General features: G+C 43.4%; 1 protein-coding gene across 1 annotated transcript in view; it reads right to left on the bottom strand.

Annotated features, from left to right (window-relative positions):
- The window catches only part of TLL1 (tolloid like 1), a 455,972-nt gene that overhangs the window by 317,756 nt on the left and 117,087 nt on the right, over positions 1 to 21,129 (bottom strand). The window contains exon 2 of the mRNA XM_069631384.1: positions 19,022 to 19,132. Coding sequence (XP_069487485.1) covers positions 19,022 to 19,132 — 111 coding nt within the window. The remainder of the gene's footprint in view (positions 1 to 19,021; positions 19,133 to 21,129) is intronic.

The raw sequence follows: 21,129 nt of genomic DNA, 5'->3' as shown, positions 1-21,129 counted from the left end.
TCAAACTCTTTTCAGTGGCACCATATGAGGCTTATGATTACAATTCAATATTCAACTTCACTGTTATTTGACACACCCTAATTTTTCCTAACCCAGCATCATTCATTAGAATCATGGCCTCCTTTTTTTTTATTAAATACGTTAAAAATCTTTCACCCTGGGAGCCTCTTTTTTGCAAACATCAAATATGTAAAGTTCCAACTAGGTCACTCTACTTCATGAGTCAGCAACCTTTGGCTCTCCAGGTGTTTTGCACTGCAACTTCCAGGATCCTCCACCATTGATTGTGCCGATGGGATATGTAGTCCACAACATCCAGAGAGCCAAAACGTGCAAATCCATGCTCTTCCTTAATCGAGCTGCTGATCAGTCCTGTGCTGTCTGCACCTAATGCAGGCCTTGCAACTAAACTGATATCAAATAAGAGAAGTCACCTTTCAGTTGTACACAGGGAAGTCAGGGTTGGTGTGTCAGAGATGTATCTATGTGTTTTTAACATTGTGAGAAGACAGTTGTCTTCAAAACGGAACAAATATTTTCTGGAATATACTCTATAGAACCACATAAAATGGCACTTGTAGCAGATTTGTCTCAGTTAATTCCCTTAGAATGGGCATAAACTTTCCAATATTACGGATTTGAATCTGTTTTTCTTATACATTTTTTGTTTTTTGTTTTGATTGAACAGTTTGCATCTCTGGGAGTTCTTGTGGTATCTGTTTTACCTGCTGCTTCAGCATTTATGTCGGGGTTCCAATATCCTGTCTGCTTGGGCTGGAAAAGTGGTTGTTTAAGGTCACGCTTCTGTAATGTTCTAATAAAGCTGGTAAGTGATAATAATTTCAGGGTTGGTTCAGAATATTAAGTGAAGAAACAAAGGGTAGTCTTTGTGCAGCGAGGGCTGTTTTTGGGGGTACTGTAACTTTGAATGTCTCCTGTTGTGGAACCGGTCCTATGTGGTTGTACCCCCACTTTTCATTTGACCTCTTATTTACTGCCAATCAGTTACTGAACTGTCAGCTCATTTCACCTTAAAAATGCAGGGGGCACCCTCCATTCCCTTTTATCAACAAACTCCACCCCACCTCTGCAGCGGCACCACCAAGGGGTGGCAAGGGAGGCCACAGCCAACCTTACAAAAAGATTGCCCTCCCCCATCAGCCCGCCTGCCGGTTATGTGTTTGTTTTGGTGTGCCACCCCAAGATTTCCAGTGACCCCATCAGGCCATCCGTATAAAAAAAGTCTGAGGGCGCCACTGGCTGTAGGGGGCAAGGGGAAGGGAAAGCAGGGGGATATACATAGGGTTTGAAACATCATAGTTTCAAAGTATCAAAGCTTCATAGTCATTGAAAGAGGCTGGTCTTTAATTGCTTCCTGAACGGCCAGATCATAATTGGGGCAAAACGGTTGTTCCAGAGGCGGGAGGCGATAACTGGGAAGCTGAAACCCCCAGCTTTTGCATATTTCAAATGCGGCCTAGTTAGTCTTTAAGGTGGTGCCATGCTAGAAAGGCGCCTGTGAGTGATCGAAAGTATTTGAAAGTTTATGCATTCTTTCACTGGAAGCCACGTGATCATGTTTAGATGGCATTATTCTGGAGCTTGTGAAGTTTCAGTTCTGTGGTACCAGCTAGTAAGGAGTTACAATAGTCAAGACAGGGGCCGATTGTGGCCCTTGCTATGGTCATGCTGTTGTGTGAGAAAAATAAGTATTTGGTGGCTTTCAAAAGTTTAGTGGTGTCTGCTGCTGAAGATGTGATGGAATTGACATTCCGGGTCATACTGAGGCTTGAATCCAGGTAGTCGTCAAACGTTTTCACGCTATGGAAACCGGGATGGTGCAGGCATCAATGGTAAAAGCCCGGAAGGCTGGGTCCAGTTTGAACACATGAGACGGGGGCTGACACTTGTCATCATTCAGACAGAGTTCGTGAGAGCCAATCCAGGCTTGGATAATGTCATAGCTGATGTTGATGTTGCTGGAGTTTTGTTTGTGGTTGCCTGAGAGGGAAATGAGATGTGGGTATCATCAGTGTAGTTCATAAATTATATGCCCAAGGAGTCGAGGTCGTCAAACAGAGATTTTGTATAGACATTGTATACATTTGGAGAGGTGCAAGAACCTTGTGGGACACCACATGGGACAGGAATTTGGTGTGCCGCTGGATTTCCTGCATAGACGTGGGCAGTTCTGTCTGCGAGCAAGCAGGAGATCCACTCGACAGCCGGGATGGGGCAAAGTTGGTGGCAGTGGCGAGGTGGTGGCAAAGAGTCTGGTGATTGACCAAGTCAAAGGCAGCTCAGAGGTCCAGCTAGGTCACCTGCATCATGGACATCATCTACTTGGTTTTTAAGGTCCAATAGGGATAACTCAGTGCCACAATCAGGGCGAAAGCTGGATTTTCTTGGGCTGTGGATGTTGTAGAATTCATGGTAATATTGAATTAGAGTATAGTCAGCACAGTCTAGAATTTTTAGAAGGAAAGGGACAGTGGTGATGGGTCGGTAGTAAGTAGGAGAGGTAGGGTCTAGTTAGCTTTCTTGAGGAGAGGGGAGATCCATACTTCCTTGAGGGCCAGAGGGACAAAACTGTTGGTGAAAGATGAGTTGATGAAAGTAGCAATGATGCAGACAAGAGTTTTCCTTAATGAGAGTGGCAGGGCAAGTGTCCCCTTGACAGCATGATGGTTTCAGGTCAGCGATAAGATTTGAAGTTTCCAGTTATGTGATGGAGTGGAAATTGAAGTGGGGGGTGGTGGTGCGAGAGGCAGGGCTAGGGGCAGCAGAGCGGGGGGGGGGGGTGATCACGTTTGCCTTGGTGAGGATGATTGATGTGCTTCACATATCCCTGCACACAATTCTACGCCCTGACTGTGTGGCTTGCCTACCCTCTGGGATTAGCCTGTTCTCCAGGACTCTGGGGAAGAGCGAGAAACCTCTGGGATTCCAAGGTAAAGAGGGGCAGTGATGCATGGCTGCCAACTGGCTTCACTCGTGGGTGTGACCCACAAGTTAGACAATTAAAAGTGATTCATGGCAGAATCAAAAGCTGCTTGACAACCAGGGAAACGGGGTCCCTCCTTCAGCGATGATGGTCCCCAAGCTTTTGTTCTGGCTGAAGACCGCTGTTTGCCGATTGTAAATAAGATTAACATTACAAGAGCTGGCAGGAGGCCTGAATGGCAGAGCACTCCGGGCAGAGGATCACAACAATAAAATAGCGCACATGAAAATCCATGTACTTTAAAGGGAACGTTTTGGAGGCATGAACACACAATAAATAAACCTGCTTTTTAGAAATAATTTTGATGTGAAAATAGTTTTTCTTGTATGCATTGATGGGTATTTGGTGTGTATTGTAGCAAGAAAATGTACTCCTCACCTTTGGCTCCATTTGCAGGGGTATTCTTGCTCATATGCTAGCTGCTGTTTATCTGGCCATGGGGAATGGGGGCAAATATTGGAGTCTTAGAAGTACAATGAGGCAAGGAGGGATCTGATCATGCACATTATGCCAAGAATATGACATATATATATATCACTAAGCCTGCATTTGAATTATTTGTTTGCCATGTGGTCGAGGCAGGTGGGTGGAGTCTTGAATAGCTGTGGGCGTGGCATCACATGACGTAAATCTCAGGGTTTTTGATTTTCAAATGTAGACAGGTCTGCTCAGTATACCCCACTGTGGTGGCCAGAGGCATTTTACACACACATTGGCAGCGTTCATATGTCCCGCCAGCGGGAGAATGATCAGCTTGGAAATGGTGCTTCCTCTGAGACATGTCTCTTGTACAAAGCCCTGGGGCCTGCAGGTGTTAACAAGCCAAGTCTGGAGCGTCCCTCCTTCCATCACATTCAATAAGATTCAAGTCTGCTAACGCGCTAACGCGGCAGAAGCAAGTCAGCATTTTATTGATATCAACTCAAACTGTTCCATGTGTCGGGGTTGGGGGGTACTTTCTACCATTAAACCTTTCTCTCTTATAAAAGTGCATGCATAAGATAAAGGAAATAATGCAAACTCAGCCATAGAAAGGAAGCAACCAGGCTATGAACTGCTTCATTATATACCCTGCAACAGTTCTCAAGTATATTCAAATTAATGAAAAATAAAAAGATGCACTTTGACACATGCATGAAGGTTAGACAGCTCAGCGAGTTAAGCACCCCCCTCAGCCATCTGAGTTTAACCTGCGGGAAACGGATCGGAATCCTTCTAGGGTCAACAGAGCACTGCAGTGTTAGGAGGTTAAAACACTGAAAACGATTGGATAACAGTAGCACTTATTACAGCACATATAAGGGGGAGGAATCTGGCAATAATGTCTTTATAAAGTCTGAAGGTTTTCTTATATTTTGGGCAAATACAATTGACAGATGCACTTTAATGTGGAAACTCTTAAAGTGGGCCTGGTGGCAGTACCTGCTTAGAAAACAGAAGTGGCAAGTAGTTGGGCTAATCATTGAAGACGTGGTGGGTACTGCTAATCATGTATGATTCATTTAGTGTCGTATGAGCTCCAAGCCAGTAACTAAAGAATGTGAAGAGCTACTGGCGTAAACACAGGATTTCAGAGCATACATGATCTCCATAGTAAGACAATGATATCAACATAACAATGTAAACAAGGCTAATGTGTGTCGAGTTCCGAAACCCCACACAACCTCCTTATACGCTATTGAAAGCAGAACTTTCACAATAGTGCTGATGCCGCTTGACTTCCTTAGAGGTGCTTGCTCGCAGAACGTATACATTCTAATTCGTAGGTGGCAATACAGGACCATATTAAGGGATTTTGGGCCTTTGGGCACAAACCAAATTTTTGCCCTAACCAAACCAAAGAAATAAAGTGATCCACCAGTCTCTGGTCCTGTCCCCACATCTTTGCTGTAATAATAACCTATATCTTGACATACTGCCCCTAGCAGTGATTAAAAGAAGCCTCGGAAGTCCTTTAAATTCTCCTTATTCCCTTCATCCGTGCTGGAATCAGAATAACCAACAAGGGGCACTTCAACGGCAACATCAGCAGTCCATGGTAAGGGTATTTGTGCTCATGCATAGATGCAGGACACTTTTTAACCATCGCAGCCACAAGGATGTTATAAGGGCTGTAGCAAAGATGCAGGACGTAGATCAGTAGCTGTATGAAAAGGTGCCTTACCCCAGCACAGACATAGAAATCAGAGCAAAAACATCACAGAATACACCAGTGCTCAAGCACGGATACATGCGAAAAGTTGGACGCAGCGGAGAAGGTATACACATGAAAACATTGAGTAAGGATACTGGTCAGAAAGTGCCTGTCAGGTGCACATATCTAAAGACTTAGATTTGAAGAGGGCCAATGGGTTTCAAGTGGTGCTGCCAAGCATGAGCCAAGAAACAAATGGCTCTGTGAGGTGCAATATATCACTATTGTTATGCAGTAAACAACATTATAACCAGCTAAACCATGAGCGTATGGAAAGTCTGTATTGCCTTTGGAGAAGACAGCAAGCCAGTCTGTCAGAGGATGTGCTTGATGCCAGCCACATCAGCTCAGCAACTCTCTACTTGCGTTTCATATAGGCTAGGTCGGAGTCATACCAGGTGTTGACCATGGAGGCAGGCTTCATGCGGATCCTCATGACAGGGGCAAGGATGTCCAGGGTGTTGGTGAAGATTAGCAAGGGCAGAGTCAGTGTGGGAGTCCATGGAAGGAGTGGGAGGGAGAATGAAAGTGGCGGCAAAAGCAGCATCGGACACTCGCTTCATCAGGCGAATGACAGAGAAGGAGACTGGCAGTGCAGGCAGAGGCTTAGATGGCAAGAGATCCATGTCAGAGGATGGTAGAGCATGGTCCAACCGGGAGACAGGTGTAGTGAGACGATTGGAGATGGGGATTTATGCTGAGATGAGAGCCACCAAGGTATGTCCGGGTGAGTGTGTGGAACTGGAGGGATGAATGGTGAAAGAAAGTCACAGACGCTGCGGAAGAGTCCAGTGATGGAATCAGGAGAGTCAAGGTGAATATTGATGTCTCTGAGGAGGAGAAGCTTGGAGGTGGAGGCAAGAAGAGAAGAGGTGAGGTCAGACATTTCCGAGAGGAAGAGGGAGAATGGACCAGGGGTCCAGTAGATGGTGCTAAAAGTCAACGAGTGGGCTGCGAGCAGCACCCAGGATGCAGTATAGCCACTGTGGGCAAGCAGTGGCCACCGGGAGCCTGACAAGTAGATGAGGCACTGATAGAATGGATCACTCCAGGGCACACACAATCAGAATAGCGATATGCGGCAGGCCGCCGAACAAATCTGAACTTTGTATGCACACCAGTTGCGAGGATCCGGCCCGACAACCATCGGAGTACTCAATTATATGGAGACTTTTAATTACTGGCTGAATGGAAGGGATGTGCCAGATTCTCAGAGTAGACTGTGGGTTATGGAGGATCTGGACCTCCATCAGCAAGTCCAGTGCCCCAGCCATGAGAAAGGGCACATGTTATAAAGCACCAGCATATGACCTAATTCTGTAAATCATCTCCTCTGATTCAGTCAGATCACCTAGCCATCCCTTTTGGGATTTTTTTTCCTACGTCTAACTTGGAGCTCACAATTGTAAACCATCTTTCTCACTTGAATGGTGCAATTGGAAAATTATCACTAGTGATGATTTAATAGGGTCTGCTGCTCTATGGCTCAAGTAAACAAGCATTGGAAATGCCAGCAGTTTACACGTTCGTGTAGGCACGGGAAGCGCACTTGCCAGGCACAGCCGTAGTGGTATTAACTGGCCATTGATGGTATTAGCTGCAAAATTGTGTGAGTACCTCGGCATCTAATAGAAGTGCCAGGCAAATGTCTAATACTTATACACATGCCAAAACTCTTGGCTTTGTCAATGCTTGTTTTAGCAGGACTTCAGTGTAGAACACGCAGAGTGCTTATAAGTCGATTGGCTGAGGGCAATCTGGTCAACACATTTGTATTACACCAGTAGTGGGTTTACACCTCCAATTAAGTCATTAATTCTCAGAAGACTGCTTTGAAAAACCACTGGCAGGCACTTTGATTTCAATGCTTGATGGTAAGGCTTGAATAAAGCAAGCTGAATGACTTCCCATGAGGAGCTGTTTTGGATAGGGAGGGGCAGGAACTGGGTGGGAATGGCCATAGATAGGGATAAGCATGTCCATGGGCAGTTGTGGGCAAATAACCAAACTACACTTACAAGCGGTGCCTCCCTCCCCATATGCCATTTCTCCATATTGGTACTCTAATGCAATAGCTTAGGCTTACAGGTGTCACAAGCGACACCTAATTGCCAAAAATGAAAATGACATCAGAAGAAGTCTCTGATTCTATTTGTGGAGCAATGGCTAACAATACTTGTATGAATAATATAGCCAAATCTGCTGCCCATTGGAAAAAATGTAAGGGTAAATTAAAGGAAACCATAAGATGGTGAAATGAGAAAAGTCAGAGCCAATTGGTGTAGTATTTATTCTCATGTTACCAAGAAGACTCTAAAATAGTCCTTGGATGCAATGGAGGTGCTCTTAGGCCTTCTGTCGGGCCTGTAGGCATAGGTTAACAGGCGTTTAGAAATATAAGCAAGATCATGTGGTTAATATGCTTCATTCTACTACAAAGGAACCAAAGCAAACATTACCATATTATTGAATGTGCGGTATTCTGCTCTAAATCACTGCGATAGCAATGCCTCGAATCAACGTAATTGTTTACCGGCCAATCTTCTATGATATGTAAAACTATAGCATAACCACACAGGAGTTGAAGATTCAATTAACTCCATGTTTGCAGTCATCTCATACAATACAGTAACAAAGTCGACATGTGTTTCAGGCTCTCTGCCCCTTATCAAGACCAACATAAACAAATATATAGATACAAGCATTCATTGTTCGTATAGCTCACTGATGTAAATGATCATAGCATTATTGTAACTATGCCACATGCTTTATCACCATAAGAACTGGACATGTTAGTGAATTCTGTGCAGGGAAGCCATGGATCTACTTAACAAACCCAATGGAAAAAAAGTCTAATGCAGGTACATCCACATCTATTACCCAATGTATATTTAGTTATAAATCTGCCATGAAAACACAACCCAATTATCACATCACTTTAGGACATATGCACCGCCTCCATTTTGCAGACCCGTGGTCCACCTCACAGGCCTAAAATTCGCCAATGCTATCACAAAATATTCTTCCTTCGATGCATCCATCCCTTTCTGCGTTCTTAATATCTGTTTTCCCTGTTCCAGTCCTTTTATCTTCCCTGAGCTCATTTTCTTTCTTTCAGCAGACTATGGTATGGGATGCCCTGGTGGGGGCACAGTGGGCCATTCCACAGACAAGCCTTGCCACTCTAAGACTACATTGGTTCAGTATTGCATATATTTTCTATGAAAATCGGTAATTTTCCCCCCCTTATGGAAGAGTCTCACTCCCTGCCTGGTCATCCTCCAAGCCACTGAGGGGGGCCAACGCTAAATGTTTGAAGACCGCTGAATTGATCGAAAATCTGTTTCTTCACTGGTGTCTCTAATGAAGGTTTGTTTCATAGTTTCAAAACTGCTTCCTTGCTACAAGGCCCATTAGCTTAAGCTTTGCTGGCTGCTATTTTTACTCATCATTACAATTCTGGATCTCTCCTTCCTGTGAGATGCAGTTCTCTTTTTTTCCTGGAGAGATGTAGATATCCCCACAGGATCATTTCAGTGTTATTATGATTACTTTTAACAGATGGCATTGGAACAATATGCTAGTTTCAGTTTACAGGACATGGAGAACATCAAGTGCTTTTCATTTTTGAATTCATATTGATGTTCAACATGCAGCCTGATACGGATATTTACATAGATGGGTAGGCAATGCCAAGTCTTTCTGGAGTGGTGCAGAGGGGCTGTCATTGCTGTCTAAAGCATTCTACTGCGTTCCATTGTCAGTCTGCCTTTGGTGACCATCGTTACCAAAGGCGGAGTTTGTTTTAAAATCAGCGGAGGCCGTGGAGTGGAGTGGTGCAGAGTGGCAGTCGCTGCAGTCTGTGCATACTGTGTGGCATTGTGGCTGCTCTCTGAGGCCGGGGAAAACCTGTGAAGCAAGTGATTGCGTGCAAGCGGTACGAGTACATCAGTCATCTCGGCAGGACACGTGGTGAGTGCCATAAACTTCAACGGTCATTGAACATTTGTGGTCTGGTATTGTGTAACGGCTACAATTGGCTACAGAAAAGACCTATCTGTATGTACAACCTACACAGTGGTAAGCATACTATAGCCCCTCTAACTGAACTCGCGGCCATCACTGTCGCTGAGATGGTAGCTGCCGTTAATTTACCCCTCCCCATGTCTCCGGAAGGTAGGGTGGCTCCAGACAAGAGTATGGTGGAAGTTGTGCCTCCACTCGACACGAAGCAACAGTGTTGGGGCGGGAATGTGATTTGTCCTGTTGGACGGTGGAGGGCAACTCCCACGGGGGAACATTTCTTCAAAACTGATTACCTCTTTTTTTCTGCCGAAAGGTGATCAGGCGAGGACTTCTAGGAGGGACTCACCTTCATCCTCTCTCCCTACAAATACAATCACTGCCTCTTGAGCCGCCATGGAAGGGCCATCTCTCTTGAGTCAGAGTGAAGAGGATTCGAGCTTTTTGGATTCCCCCCTGAGATTGGCCAGCGGAACACTCCAAACGTTGATTCCACCTTTTCTTCAATTGCCTCTAATCCCTGCACTTGTGCCATCTAGGAATTTAGATGTTCCATTTGTATCGCACAGGGAGGGGGCTCCTCTGTGGGACCAGTCACTGGTGGAGATAAATTAGGTCCTATGCACACTGGTCTCTCTATATGAGAGTCTAAAAGTGAAGATGAACGCTTACTCGGTGCCCCTGGAATCATTGCTATTCAAGTTTGAAAACTTAAAACTGCATGTTTTAGCTAAAGAATGTTTCTTTTTCCATGGTTCACCTAACAGAAAGACTGGTATGAGACCATCAGTGGGGTCTCCGACTGACAACAACACAAGGGGGATGACTAGTGACACAAAGCCGGTACTTGCAGTATAGAGCATGTGGCCAATGATGAGACAGCAGCTTTGAATCAGCTAGAGTTGGTGCCCTTGCAGGATTCCATTTTGGAAAGTGTATTCATCATCATTGAGTACGATGAAGCCCCCCCCAATAGGGAGTCATCTTGTGGTGAGGTGGAGGATGGTTTAATCCCGGGAGATCTGCCCCAGTGATAGTTAGTAAGAAGCCTCCTTACCCTATGAGATCAGCAGCGGGATCGAAGGCTGCTAGTCGGGGTGGGGGGGAATCCTCCGCCTCCACCCCACGAGGAGTGGGTGATTATATCCAGATATCCCCAGAAGTGCAATGAAATTTTTCATCAGTCTTAAGCCAAAAACCTTGGCATCATCTTCGATTCATCTCTTTCCTTCATCCCTCAGATTCCGGACCTTGCCAAGAAGTCCCACGTTCAACTCCAGCTACTCAAAGGAATTCTTCCTTTCCTCACTTTCCCCCAGAAGCTCAATACCTCTAGAGCTATGGTTCTCTCTCACCTAGACTACTGCAATAGCCTTTTCCTTAATCTACCCTCTTCTTCTCTATGACCACTCCAGCTAATCCAAAATAGGGCTGTGAGACCTAGCCATTGCCTTAAGCCCAGGGACCACATCTCTCCAGGTCTAGAAACTCTCCACTGGCTTGCAGTTGCTGCAAGGGTCAAATTCAAATCCCTCTGCATCATCCACAAGGTTGTCTGGGGCTAGAGACCACACTATTTACAACTTGCTCTCACTAAATACTCTCCCTCCTGATCTTTATGTTCCTCCGACACCAACTCTGTGTGTTAAGCACTTAATTAAACAGTCAGGTGGTGGCCAATCTTTTTCCTATGCAGGCTTCTTCCTATGGAACAGCCTCCATCTTACTCTTACACGTAAGCCGGATCTCCTCAAATTCTGGCAGCTCGTCAAGACTTTCCTTTTCACCTCATCTTTTCCTTCCTCTCTCCTCCGCTAAACACCACAGTTGCTGAGATCGGTGACCTTATGTGTCCTCCGGGTCCTGATCTCCCACACCCAATTGCCTACAGCTTCCCCGCCCCCAGCACTCTGCCTTTGCACCCAATGGCCTATGCCACCACAGGCCTGCACTTAATTTATTGACGGCTGACCATTCCACCTAGGCACTTACAGCTGCTCACTCCTTGGCACGTCCTGATACACCTAGCACTTACCCCACCACTCCCTTCTCTCTCTCTCTCTGCACTTGAACGTTCTGAATGCTGACAAGGCCTAGTTGGTCTGCCGCTATCTTTCATTGTTTATTTTTGATTTTCATTCCCATGTTCCCTCGCTGTTGCCCTGTGGGTGCTTTGAAACACAATTTAATTGATGTATAAGCACCTTACAAATGCACAATAAATAAATAAAAATAAAAATAAATAAGGTGCAAAGTACCAAAACAGAAAGCCCCTCTGAACGTCAAACTCAGGCATGAAGGCATTTTTGGGATAGTTTGTTATCCCAGCCTGCTATGAGACTGGCACTTTCTAAAGTGGTTGGGAGAAACCCTTTGTTCCTGGACAAGGAAATCATGATACCATGTCCCGGAAAGTCCAACACTATTGTTATTGAATAAGGAGTATTGTCTGCATGCTCCACAGCTCACCCTCCTGGAAATGAGGAAAGGTCTACTGCTCTGGGTACATTGAGGGTGACTTCTCTGGAAAAAAGGAATCTGTAGGTTCGTTGACTGTATTGCCGGATGCTTTAAGATTGTCTCAAGTGTTTGCTCATATTGATGCTCCCTTGCAGAGGTATCTATCCTGAGAGCCACATGCGCCAATTATGGGTGAAGTGGTGGGCAATGACCTGGGATTGCAGATGGTCAGGCCAGACGAACAGCCTCAATGCCCCTTAAAAATATGGTGGCATAAGGGGAGCAAGGGGGCAAACGCAAGCCCGTTGGTCCAGGGGACCCCTCGGAGGTCCCCGGAACATCCTGTGGGCCCCCTCTACGACAAAAAGGTTGTGGAACCCCCGAATGGTATCTTGTTTGAAAGAGTAATCCCTGAAAATAGATCAGTGACTTTGAACCGCACAAACATCCTCCGCCTTTCGTCCGAAGTTCCAGGTTTAGCAGGAATCTCTACAGATGGCTTAAATAGACGGAGGGTTGATCGTTTGGTGTTTTATTACAAATCTAAGCTAGTTGCTGACATAGTCTTACAAGAGAGGGACTCACTGTGAGTTTATAGCTTTGACTTGTTAAAACATGTGGAAACCAATTCAATGGATGGTGCAGCCAAAGCACTGGGAATGTATCAATAGCTAAGTGTATAAATCTCAGCTTTGAAATTAAACGTGAAGACCTCTGAAGAAATAATGTATTGGTTGTGGTTATTTAACGTGACGAAATCCTAAAGAATACCAATTTCTGAATCCTGAGCTGATAGAAGTTATCTCCGTTTCCATTATGTTGTGCAACATGCAGGGCCACTCCCACCTTTTCACTGATCCAGCAGTGGGCTTTCAAGTGAAGTCGCAAATGATTGTCTGCCTTCAAAAAACTTGGCTGCAAACTTGCCTGGTGTTTGATGGGTTTACTGTTCTTTTCCAAGCTTCAAGGCGTGGATTGGTGGTTCGGCCATATGGAGGCCTACTAACCTCAGTTAAATCAGGGAGCAACCTTTGTGTCCTGAAGACTGACGACTCATTTTGTGGCACCTTATTGACTCATGTGCTAATGTTCGGTTATGTGACCTTTCATTTGCTGATAACTAACATATATTGGCATGAAAACATCTCAGAATTGGTGAACATTTTGGAATATCTCACTAGGTTTAGCATGTGTGGTGTGATTTACATGTTGGTGGTCTGATTCTTTTGGCAGGTGACCTTAATTCTGAATTCAAGGATTCTAATGTAGACATGAAGTATACAGGAGATGAATCATCATTGTCAAAAAAGTTATATGAGGGGTATTGGCCTATAGCCATTGAATGGATCTGTGGATGGGGATGTTCCACAATGTTGAACTTGGACCAACAGGAAGGTGCACTTCAACATTGATTACATGTATGTGGAGGAATGGATGTTTGGGAAATGTAGGTCAATTAATGTTCTCCCCACGGCACTTAGCAATCATGCTAGATTTATAGCTGAGTTTGCACTGGGGATGGTAGTTGCTCTTCTGGATGCAGAGAGCAAGGCCTTTGCTCGATATTGCTGTCCCATCTAGAAGCATGGGCCGTAGCGGCGGGTCAATTGGCAAAGTGGCAAACTGGCTCTCGACAGAACCTCGGAACATCTCTAAATGGGGTAATAGGAAAAACAATTCAACATCTGTCCTGGAAGGGCAAATATAATTCTGTCTTTATCACCTCTATTGACTTAACAGCTGCATCTGACGAGGTTGACCGTGAGCATCTGTGGTCTAAGCTTTATCAGTGGGGTGTTACTTCGGCACTCTTGAGATTAATTTTTGGCCTGTATTCCCATTCAGAAATTCAAGTGTGTTTGAATTAATTGAGTAGTCTTTCACGCCCGATTCCAACACTCGAGTGTGTCAGGCAGGATTACGTTTTAGCACACTGCCTGTTCAACCTTTACTTATCTGATATTGGTGACCATCTAAAAGCAGCGGCATTCATCATTCCAGTGATACACAAATTTAGGCCGTTCTGGCTGTCCTACGCGAACGTTTTTGTCATTGTCAACTACATTCCGGTAGGACTTTAAAGGCTGATGGATGCTCACGCACTTCAGATCAATCGTAACAAAAAAAAAATAGTACAATGTTCAAAGGGCTGAAAGAAAACAACCTTTAGATGGCACATAGGCTCAGAACCCATGGTAAAGGTGAACTCAGTGATATATATGGGATTTTTTATACTGGCTAACTGGGTGCTAACCAGACTGAAAGAGTGGCTTAAGGATCGCATTATGCTACTAACTAAAAAATTGATCAGGGTCGACTCCTGCTATGGCACCTATTCTTTGAAATCATGCCTAGAATTCTATGAAGGGAAAACTGTTTAATTGGTCTTGTATGGAATGGATGTATATCCCTTGTCATTATTAAAAGAATTACCATCTCTCGAAGCCTTGGTCTGGCAAAGGGTCTTGCATTTGCCTAATTCAGTTCCCCTACACGCAAGCCGCTACGAGTTGGGCATTATTTCCTTGCAAACACAAGCACAGTGAAAAATATTGTCAGCTGATAGAACAATCTTATGACCTGAGCCAGGCTATTTGTTTGGGGATTTGAAAATCTTTCTTGAGTCAGGGAATTTTAGATGGTTGAATGAGATGGTCGATCATTGTAATACCCTCTTTTCTAGAGGTAACTAGTTCTGTTGTAGAGCTTAACGAGATCCCCTGCAGAGTGATGAGACGATTAGATCAATACAATTGAAAAAATGCACGGATATCCCTCGCTGTCTCATTTTAAGGGGGATCACAAGATCCAAGGTACGCTGGCCCCTTTTCTAGAAAATATATTCTGGAACCTGCATCTGACAAAAAAGATTCTGATCAGATTTGACCATTTGGAAGCTGATCAGCTGGGGTGTCAGGTGTCATTTTTGCACGGTAGTGGGTGCCGGTAAAACCCTTGAGCATCTAATGATAGCTTGTCCAGCTATTTGGGGGCAGATATGGAACCATCTAAACAAATTCTGATTTGCTATTGAAGGGGGGCTAGGTAAACAAGTTTGGTCTGGATGCTTGTTAGGTCATACAACCTCTACCGTGGTTGCAGTAACTTCTTTTTTAAAATCTCTTAAGTTTGAAGAATATCAAAAACCGAGTGTAATTGGAACATAGTTTGTTTATCCACTCAATGGAGAGCTTTCTTGTTGTTTTCTTTGTCTTATGTGCAATTTATGTGAAGCTTTTTTAAATCTGAAGAATATTTGTGAATCTTTTTATATATTGCGAATACTTTTTTATTGAGTATAATATTGCAGAAATAATTTTTTAGGAAATTGTTTTTTATTTGTATCTGTGTTTTGTATTTGTTAAAGTTTAACTTGTTTAACCATTAAAAACAATAAAAGAAATTTAAAAAATGCCAAGCCTTTCCAATCAGTGATGGAGAGGCTGTGGCTCATGAGGGATAGAATTTGTTGGAATTTATTGAGCCTCTCCCTTTTCAGCTGGCTTTTTATGAGTGATCTGATGGTAGCAGCAGTACAATGATGCAAGTACTTGGGCATATAATAGCAGTGCCTGGCAAATGCCTAATACATATACACAAGCCAACACTGCTGACTTTGCCAATGCTTGTTTGTAACAGGATATCAGCGAAGGGCACACACAGTGCTTATAAATGGAGTGGCAGAAGGCTGGCCTGGCTAAGACAATTGTATTACACCAGTAGTGTGCTTACTGCTCCAATTAAGTAATTAGCTCTCAGAAGCCAGCTTTAAAAAAACACTGCGAGGCACTTTGAACACAATGTTTTATGGTAAGTCTTGATAAACCTAGCTCTAAAAAAGATCCAAAGTGGAAGGGTTTTGGTCAAGGAGGGGCAGGAAGTGGGTGGGAATGGCCATAAGGTTTAGCATGGCCATGGGAAGTCAATGGGTGGGTAAATAACCAAACAAAACATACATGCTTTCTATCCCTCCTCATATGCCATTTCCCCCTGGCTGTACTGTAACGAAATAGTTTTGGCTTATAGGTGGTGCATTAGCACCACCTAATAGCTTAAACTAAAAAGCAGGCATCTTTAACATGATATTCATTGAGTTGATAGAATGTTACTGTATTGCTTGCACACATGTCTTTTATTTATAGTTCTTCTCTCATCAGAAACCTCACACCTGATGCAGTGCAAGCAGGTAAGTGGCCCCAAGAGAAGTGACATTTTGGGACTGCCTCGCATAAATGTGGGCCTGATTCAGAGATCCTTACAGGGGCTGTGGGATGACCTTGCTGGTAATGGCCCTCTGATCAATTTCAGAATGCAAGTAAAGTGAACGCTCCCTTACTAGGTGTAGAAGTACCACTACTGGCGGGGTCCAGCTGTATTCCCAGTAATTACTAACATTAGTACCCATACTGTGAAGATGTGGGTGCTAAGAACTTTTGTTAACAAAAACAAAATATTAAAACTGGCCTTCCATCCCTTCGATTCTGCATCTTGTTATTGAAGTCCGTTTTCAATATTGATTACACAGATGAAAAGAAATGTGTACCCAGATGACAGCAAGGTGGCACAGCGAACCTGACAAGGAAGTTGTTTAATTTGTATTTCCTTTTATTTACAAAAAATGTCTTGCCTTTGGTGCTAAATGAGGTGCAGGATGGCAATGGCGGCAAAGGTGTACAAGGCAAAGGGGCAGGCCGCCCTCAGGATATTCTGAATCTGGGATTTCTACCAGTGAATACAGCCTGCATGGGAGAGGCTTGATTAGCTATGTGCCCTTGCCAGTGTGATAATGGACGCTTTTAGGGACACAATGGCACCTGCTAGCCCTCATACACCAGAGAGTCACCTAGAATGCTTTACTTTAACACCAGCCCTGCTGCTCATTCTGCAAGTAAAAGAGCACTTGTTTTAAAGCTGCAGGTATAATTCTGAACCTAACTTTCACTTCTTCATGATAGAGGGCAGGGAAGACCTCTAGAATTTCAAATTGCCTTCCTTAGATTCGGTGTTGGCTGGTTTGAAGACAGCTTGAGGTCTATAAAACAAAAAGTGGAGGCCATCATGACTTGCCCTGGTAGACCATCTTGTCATAAACACCCAAAGAAAATGTGAAAACCTACTAGAAAGAAGGTAGGTTGACCATTGATGCTCAGGTTAAATCAGGTAGCAACAATCTGATTAATTACTATTCAAATGTAAAACCAATTCTTTCAAGTTTCTCAAGGTCTTATCCATAAGCTACACATGCTATAGAATCTCCTTGTTTGCCTTTCCTATTGCTGCAATTCCTAAGGGCTAATGAACTGGGATCACATCCCAACAGTCAGAGGAAAATGTCATCAACTCCCTGTTGATACATTATAGGGGACACCCCCACTAGATTTCTGTGATCACCCCAGGTAAGGCTACTCGCCCTACCCTACTGGAGATCTTACTGTTGTACAGGGTGCTTGAGCTTACATATCCCTATTTCATATTTGTAGTTGCACACATCGTCATGACAATTGTCTTGTAGATATATATTGTACATGTGTCACCTTTGTCTAAATATGGTATGATCCTCTGAAAGGGGCTCAAAGAATGCAAATCTTAGTCATGCATTCCTCTGTAATACACCAACAGCTGTCATGTTAAGTCTTTTTAGGCAAAAGTTAATATAGCCTGTGAAATTCTGAATCCCCCGAATTTTTGGGAGATTCCAAGTTTGCTGAACCCCAGAAATGATTGGAGATGCAGCTCTCCAAAGTTCAATCAGGCCAATAGCCAACTCAACCTACACATAGTAAAGATTACTAAAACAAAGCCGGGTCAGAAAAGGTTTTTAAAAAGGCAGACTCCTATAGTACAGGAGGGCATTTGTTTGTTTCCTTCTTATCATACTCACTATAATAGATCTAGTTTTATTTCTATGTTTTGTCTCGATTGGATGGAGAGTTCATAAAAACGATATATCTCACCGCTGCGGAAGTGATTTTTCTAACTATGCTTAACATATCAAAAATACTATGCCAAATGGGTGACCAGAAAAAATGAGGTGCAATTTCCTAGCTTGAAATATCATGTGGATATTTACACATTGCCTTCCTTTCTCTGGAGCCAGGTTGAGAGGAAAATATTCAAAGGTCACTTTCCGTGAAGTTTGTCCGGCATTGTTTGCTACAGGCCAGGGGTCTGCAACCTTTGGCTCTCCAGATGTTTTGGAGTACAACTCACATCTGCTATAGCCACCGTAGTCAGAGGTCTCACGCCTTGAAACACTTGTGTATAGGCGTGTTATGAATGCCATATCATATCAAGGGAGTTGTAGCCAAAAGCATAGCCACAGGTTGCAGCTCCTTGCTATAAGCAGATCGTTTTCTGACTAGTTGTGATATAGAAATAATATATAAATATATAAAGACCTAGGTTGCATCAGAGGAAGGTGTCCAGCCGCTGGTTTTGGTGTGCGGCTAGGCTATTTGTTATTGTATGTGCTCAGGTGGCTTCACAGGACGAGAAACAAAGGAGATTCTGGTCCACGTGTGACCTCACGCAGTTAACACACCTGGGACGTGGATCCTCGAGTTTGGCATATGCAATTTGACGTACACAAATAGAACCTTGTAATTACTGAATTATCGATGAACTGTGCAATTATTAGACTACAGAACTGATCACGTACATTCAAATGTGAAGCTTAAATTGCACACCACGTATGCTCTAAAACAGGAACCACATAAACACTATGGAAATCAGATTAAAGTTGATCCAGAAATAAAAGCACACATAGATGTATGTGTCCCCTGTTCCGTTCTACTGAGAATAATTGCTGCATGATCATAAATAGGATTCCTGTAATTGATGGCATTGCCTTTTCATTAGAATGCCACATGTCAACACAGTATGTCACTGCAATGAGTGAACATATCTTTATTTAGATCAGAATATAATATGGGGGTTGGGGGGTTGTTGTAACTGTTTTGGAGCTGCTCTAGTTGTAGGGGTAGTGATTCATATTGCATGTCTGAAAGGTATGTCTCATATTTATTAAAGACCTATGGGTGTAATGTTAAAAGCCGACATTTTCTGTCGGTCCTAAGCAAAGTTTCATTGAGTGATGTAACATGGTTTTGCCATGTTCTGCAGGTTACGCTTCAGAGGGAAACTGAGATGGGTTAGTCACACAACAATTTTGCAATCTTTTCTAGCGTAAGGATCTTCTACACGAAGGCTACAAATGTATAGGTGATGTTGGCTTTCAAAGCAACCACTGCATGCCTGACCTGTTGGACTATGTTCTGTGTTTTATATGACGGTTGGGTGAAAAAGGTGATGGAAATAAAACATCGAAAAAGAAGTCCCACCTGTGGTATGTCCCAGTTTCTCACTTGAGTGTTGAGTGAGGTCAATTGTCCTGTCGATTTGAAATACTTTCAAGTCTTCTTCATCTAAGGCAATATCGCCCCAAAAGGCAGCTGTAACAAAACATTGATATCGCATTAAAAGTCATTCCGCAGGGAGCATTGGGTTTACAAAACAACAGCATATCAGCGCTGCAATGGCGGGTAAACCTAGCCACGCCACACTACAAACAGCGTATCTGATCAAGACATCAACCATAAAATGTTTCAGCGCTGATGTGTTTACTGCTCTGATAATCCTGCTGACCATTAAATTACAATAGACAATTTAAGGTTATGAAATGATAAGGCAGAACATTTAAACCTATTGGGGGTGCAGTACTGGATCTCACAAAGAGTCTCAGAGCTGGGGAGTCACTGCAGTGGTAAGTGGCACAGTAAACATCAATTTTCTAGTACATTACATCATGAGTGTCAACCAGTTAATGCCACTGTGCAACAAACTGGTAGCACTATATTATAGACACACATGTGGATGATATGATGCTAGAAGACGCATTTATGGAACAACATGAATTTCCCAGGCTTGAATGTTATCGATCAATGGAAAATAATTATTTAGACATTTTGTTTTCAGAGACTAAAAACAACATCTGTTGCAAATGCTTTATGGAGAATCTTCTTCAAATTGTTGTATATTCGAATTTCTAACAATTCACATCCATGTCTTTGTATAAAGAGGTATTGAATTTGCTTCCCTCTTCTGGAGTGACTAGGGATTTTGAATATATTTGTGGATGCAGTTTCAGCCCCATCACTTCTTTTGACAAACAATATAACATTATCTTTCATTTGTCCCAGGGTGCACCTACAACCCAGCACGTCTCATCATGGTATTAAGACTGCCGAGATCCACAAAGCGTTCCTCTGTCCACCAGGCCAGATCGACGCGTGCAACGTAAAGAACAACCATACATTGAAAATAAATGCATAAGTCTGTTGGATGCCTTTTAACAATGGCTTTGTTATATTCAGGTTAAAGTGCCTCACGGAACAAATCATTGACTTTTGGGACATAAATATTCAGTAATACACAATTCTACTTCCCGACTAATTAATGTAGGAATCACAAGACGTTTTAGCTGCAGCTCTCCTTCTAGAGAAGAGGGTTCGTCAGGGACAAAAAAAAGGCCAGTAATTTACGCATTTGATGTGTGACTTCTTGTAACAAAATGTTTGAAAATCAGCTGTGGTGCCTATTATATGAACATTTAGACAGCTGGTGCATTGTTTAACCACATTGTTCCAGCACCATTGCTCATAATTACCAGCAGCACATTGCACTGAGTAATCAAACTGGCCCACATTGGCCCCCAAAATGAGCCCTCTAGTTAGTCCTTTGGATAGCGATGTCCCCAGTTCAATCCCAGCCTGCTACAGAAGAACAAATTCAACCAAAGTGTTTGCAATTCTCAAAACTGAGCCATCCTCTTGTTTTAAAGGGCTTTCGAAGGACATGGGGTTGAGGGTTTGATGTGGGTTGTTAGAGGAAATTATTTCTGTGAAGTGGTAAAATCATTAGCTGCATACCTGCGTCACTCTCAACACATGACAAAGGAAGGGCCCTGCCCGGTATCCATCGGCTCAAATCCAACAAAATGTTCTTTCCTTTTACTGGGGGGAAAGCCTAGCCACTACAGGTTATCCTCACACATTCTACCCCTTTCTCACAATCCTCGCCACTAATGGTTACCCACAAACCTTCTCCCTTTTTCACAAGAATGACTGACCTGCAACTGAGATAACCAACTTCAACAATTGTCTGAGCTGTAAATCCCTTTTGACATGCTTAGCATTATAAAACCCTAGTATATAAATAATGAAACCAGTGGCCCAACATGCACTACAGTAATTTGATTTCTTTTTAAAGATAAGAAAAGGAGGAATGTGGGAAGGAAAGGAGGAAACGCAAGAGAAGGATGGAATCAGTAGCAGGATGAACAAGAGAAAGGAAAGAACAATTAATGCGATAAATGAAGACAGAGAATAGACAAGAGAAAAACAATGGCAAGAAGGTTAGAGGGCTTGAAAAAGAGCACAGGAAGGTGATG

This window comes from Ambystoma mexicanum, chromosome 6q (genome assembly GCF_040938575.1).
Source record: "Ambystoma mexicanum isolate Mex_15411 chromosome 6q, UKY_AmexF1_1, whole genome shotgun sequence".
NCBI lineage: Eukaryota > Metazoa > Chordata > Amphibia > Caudata > Ambystomatidae > Ambystoma > Ambystoma mexicanum.
Note: the sequence above shows the minus strand (reverse complement) of the source record. Positions and strands in the feature narration are given on the sequence as shown.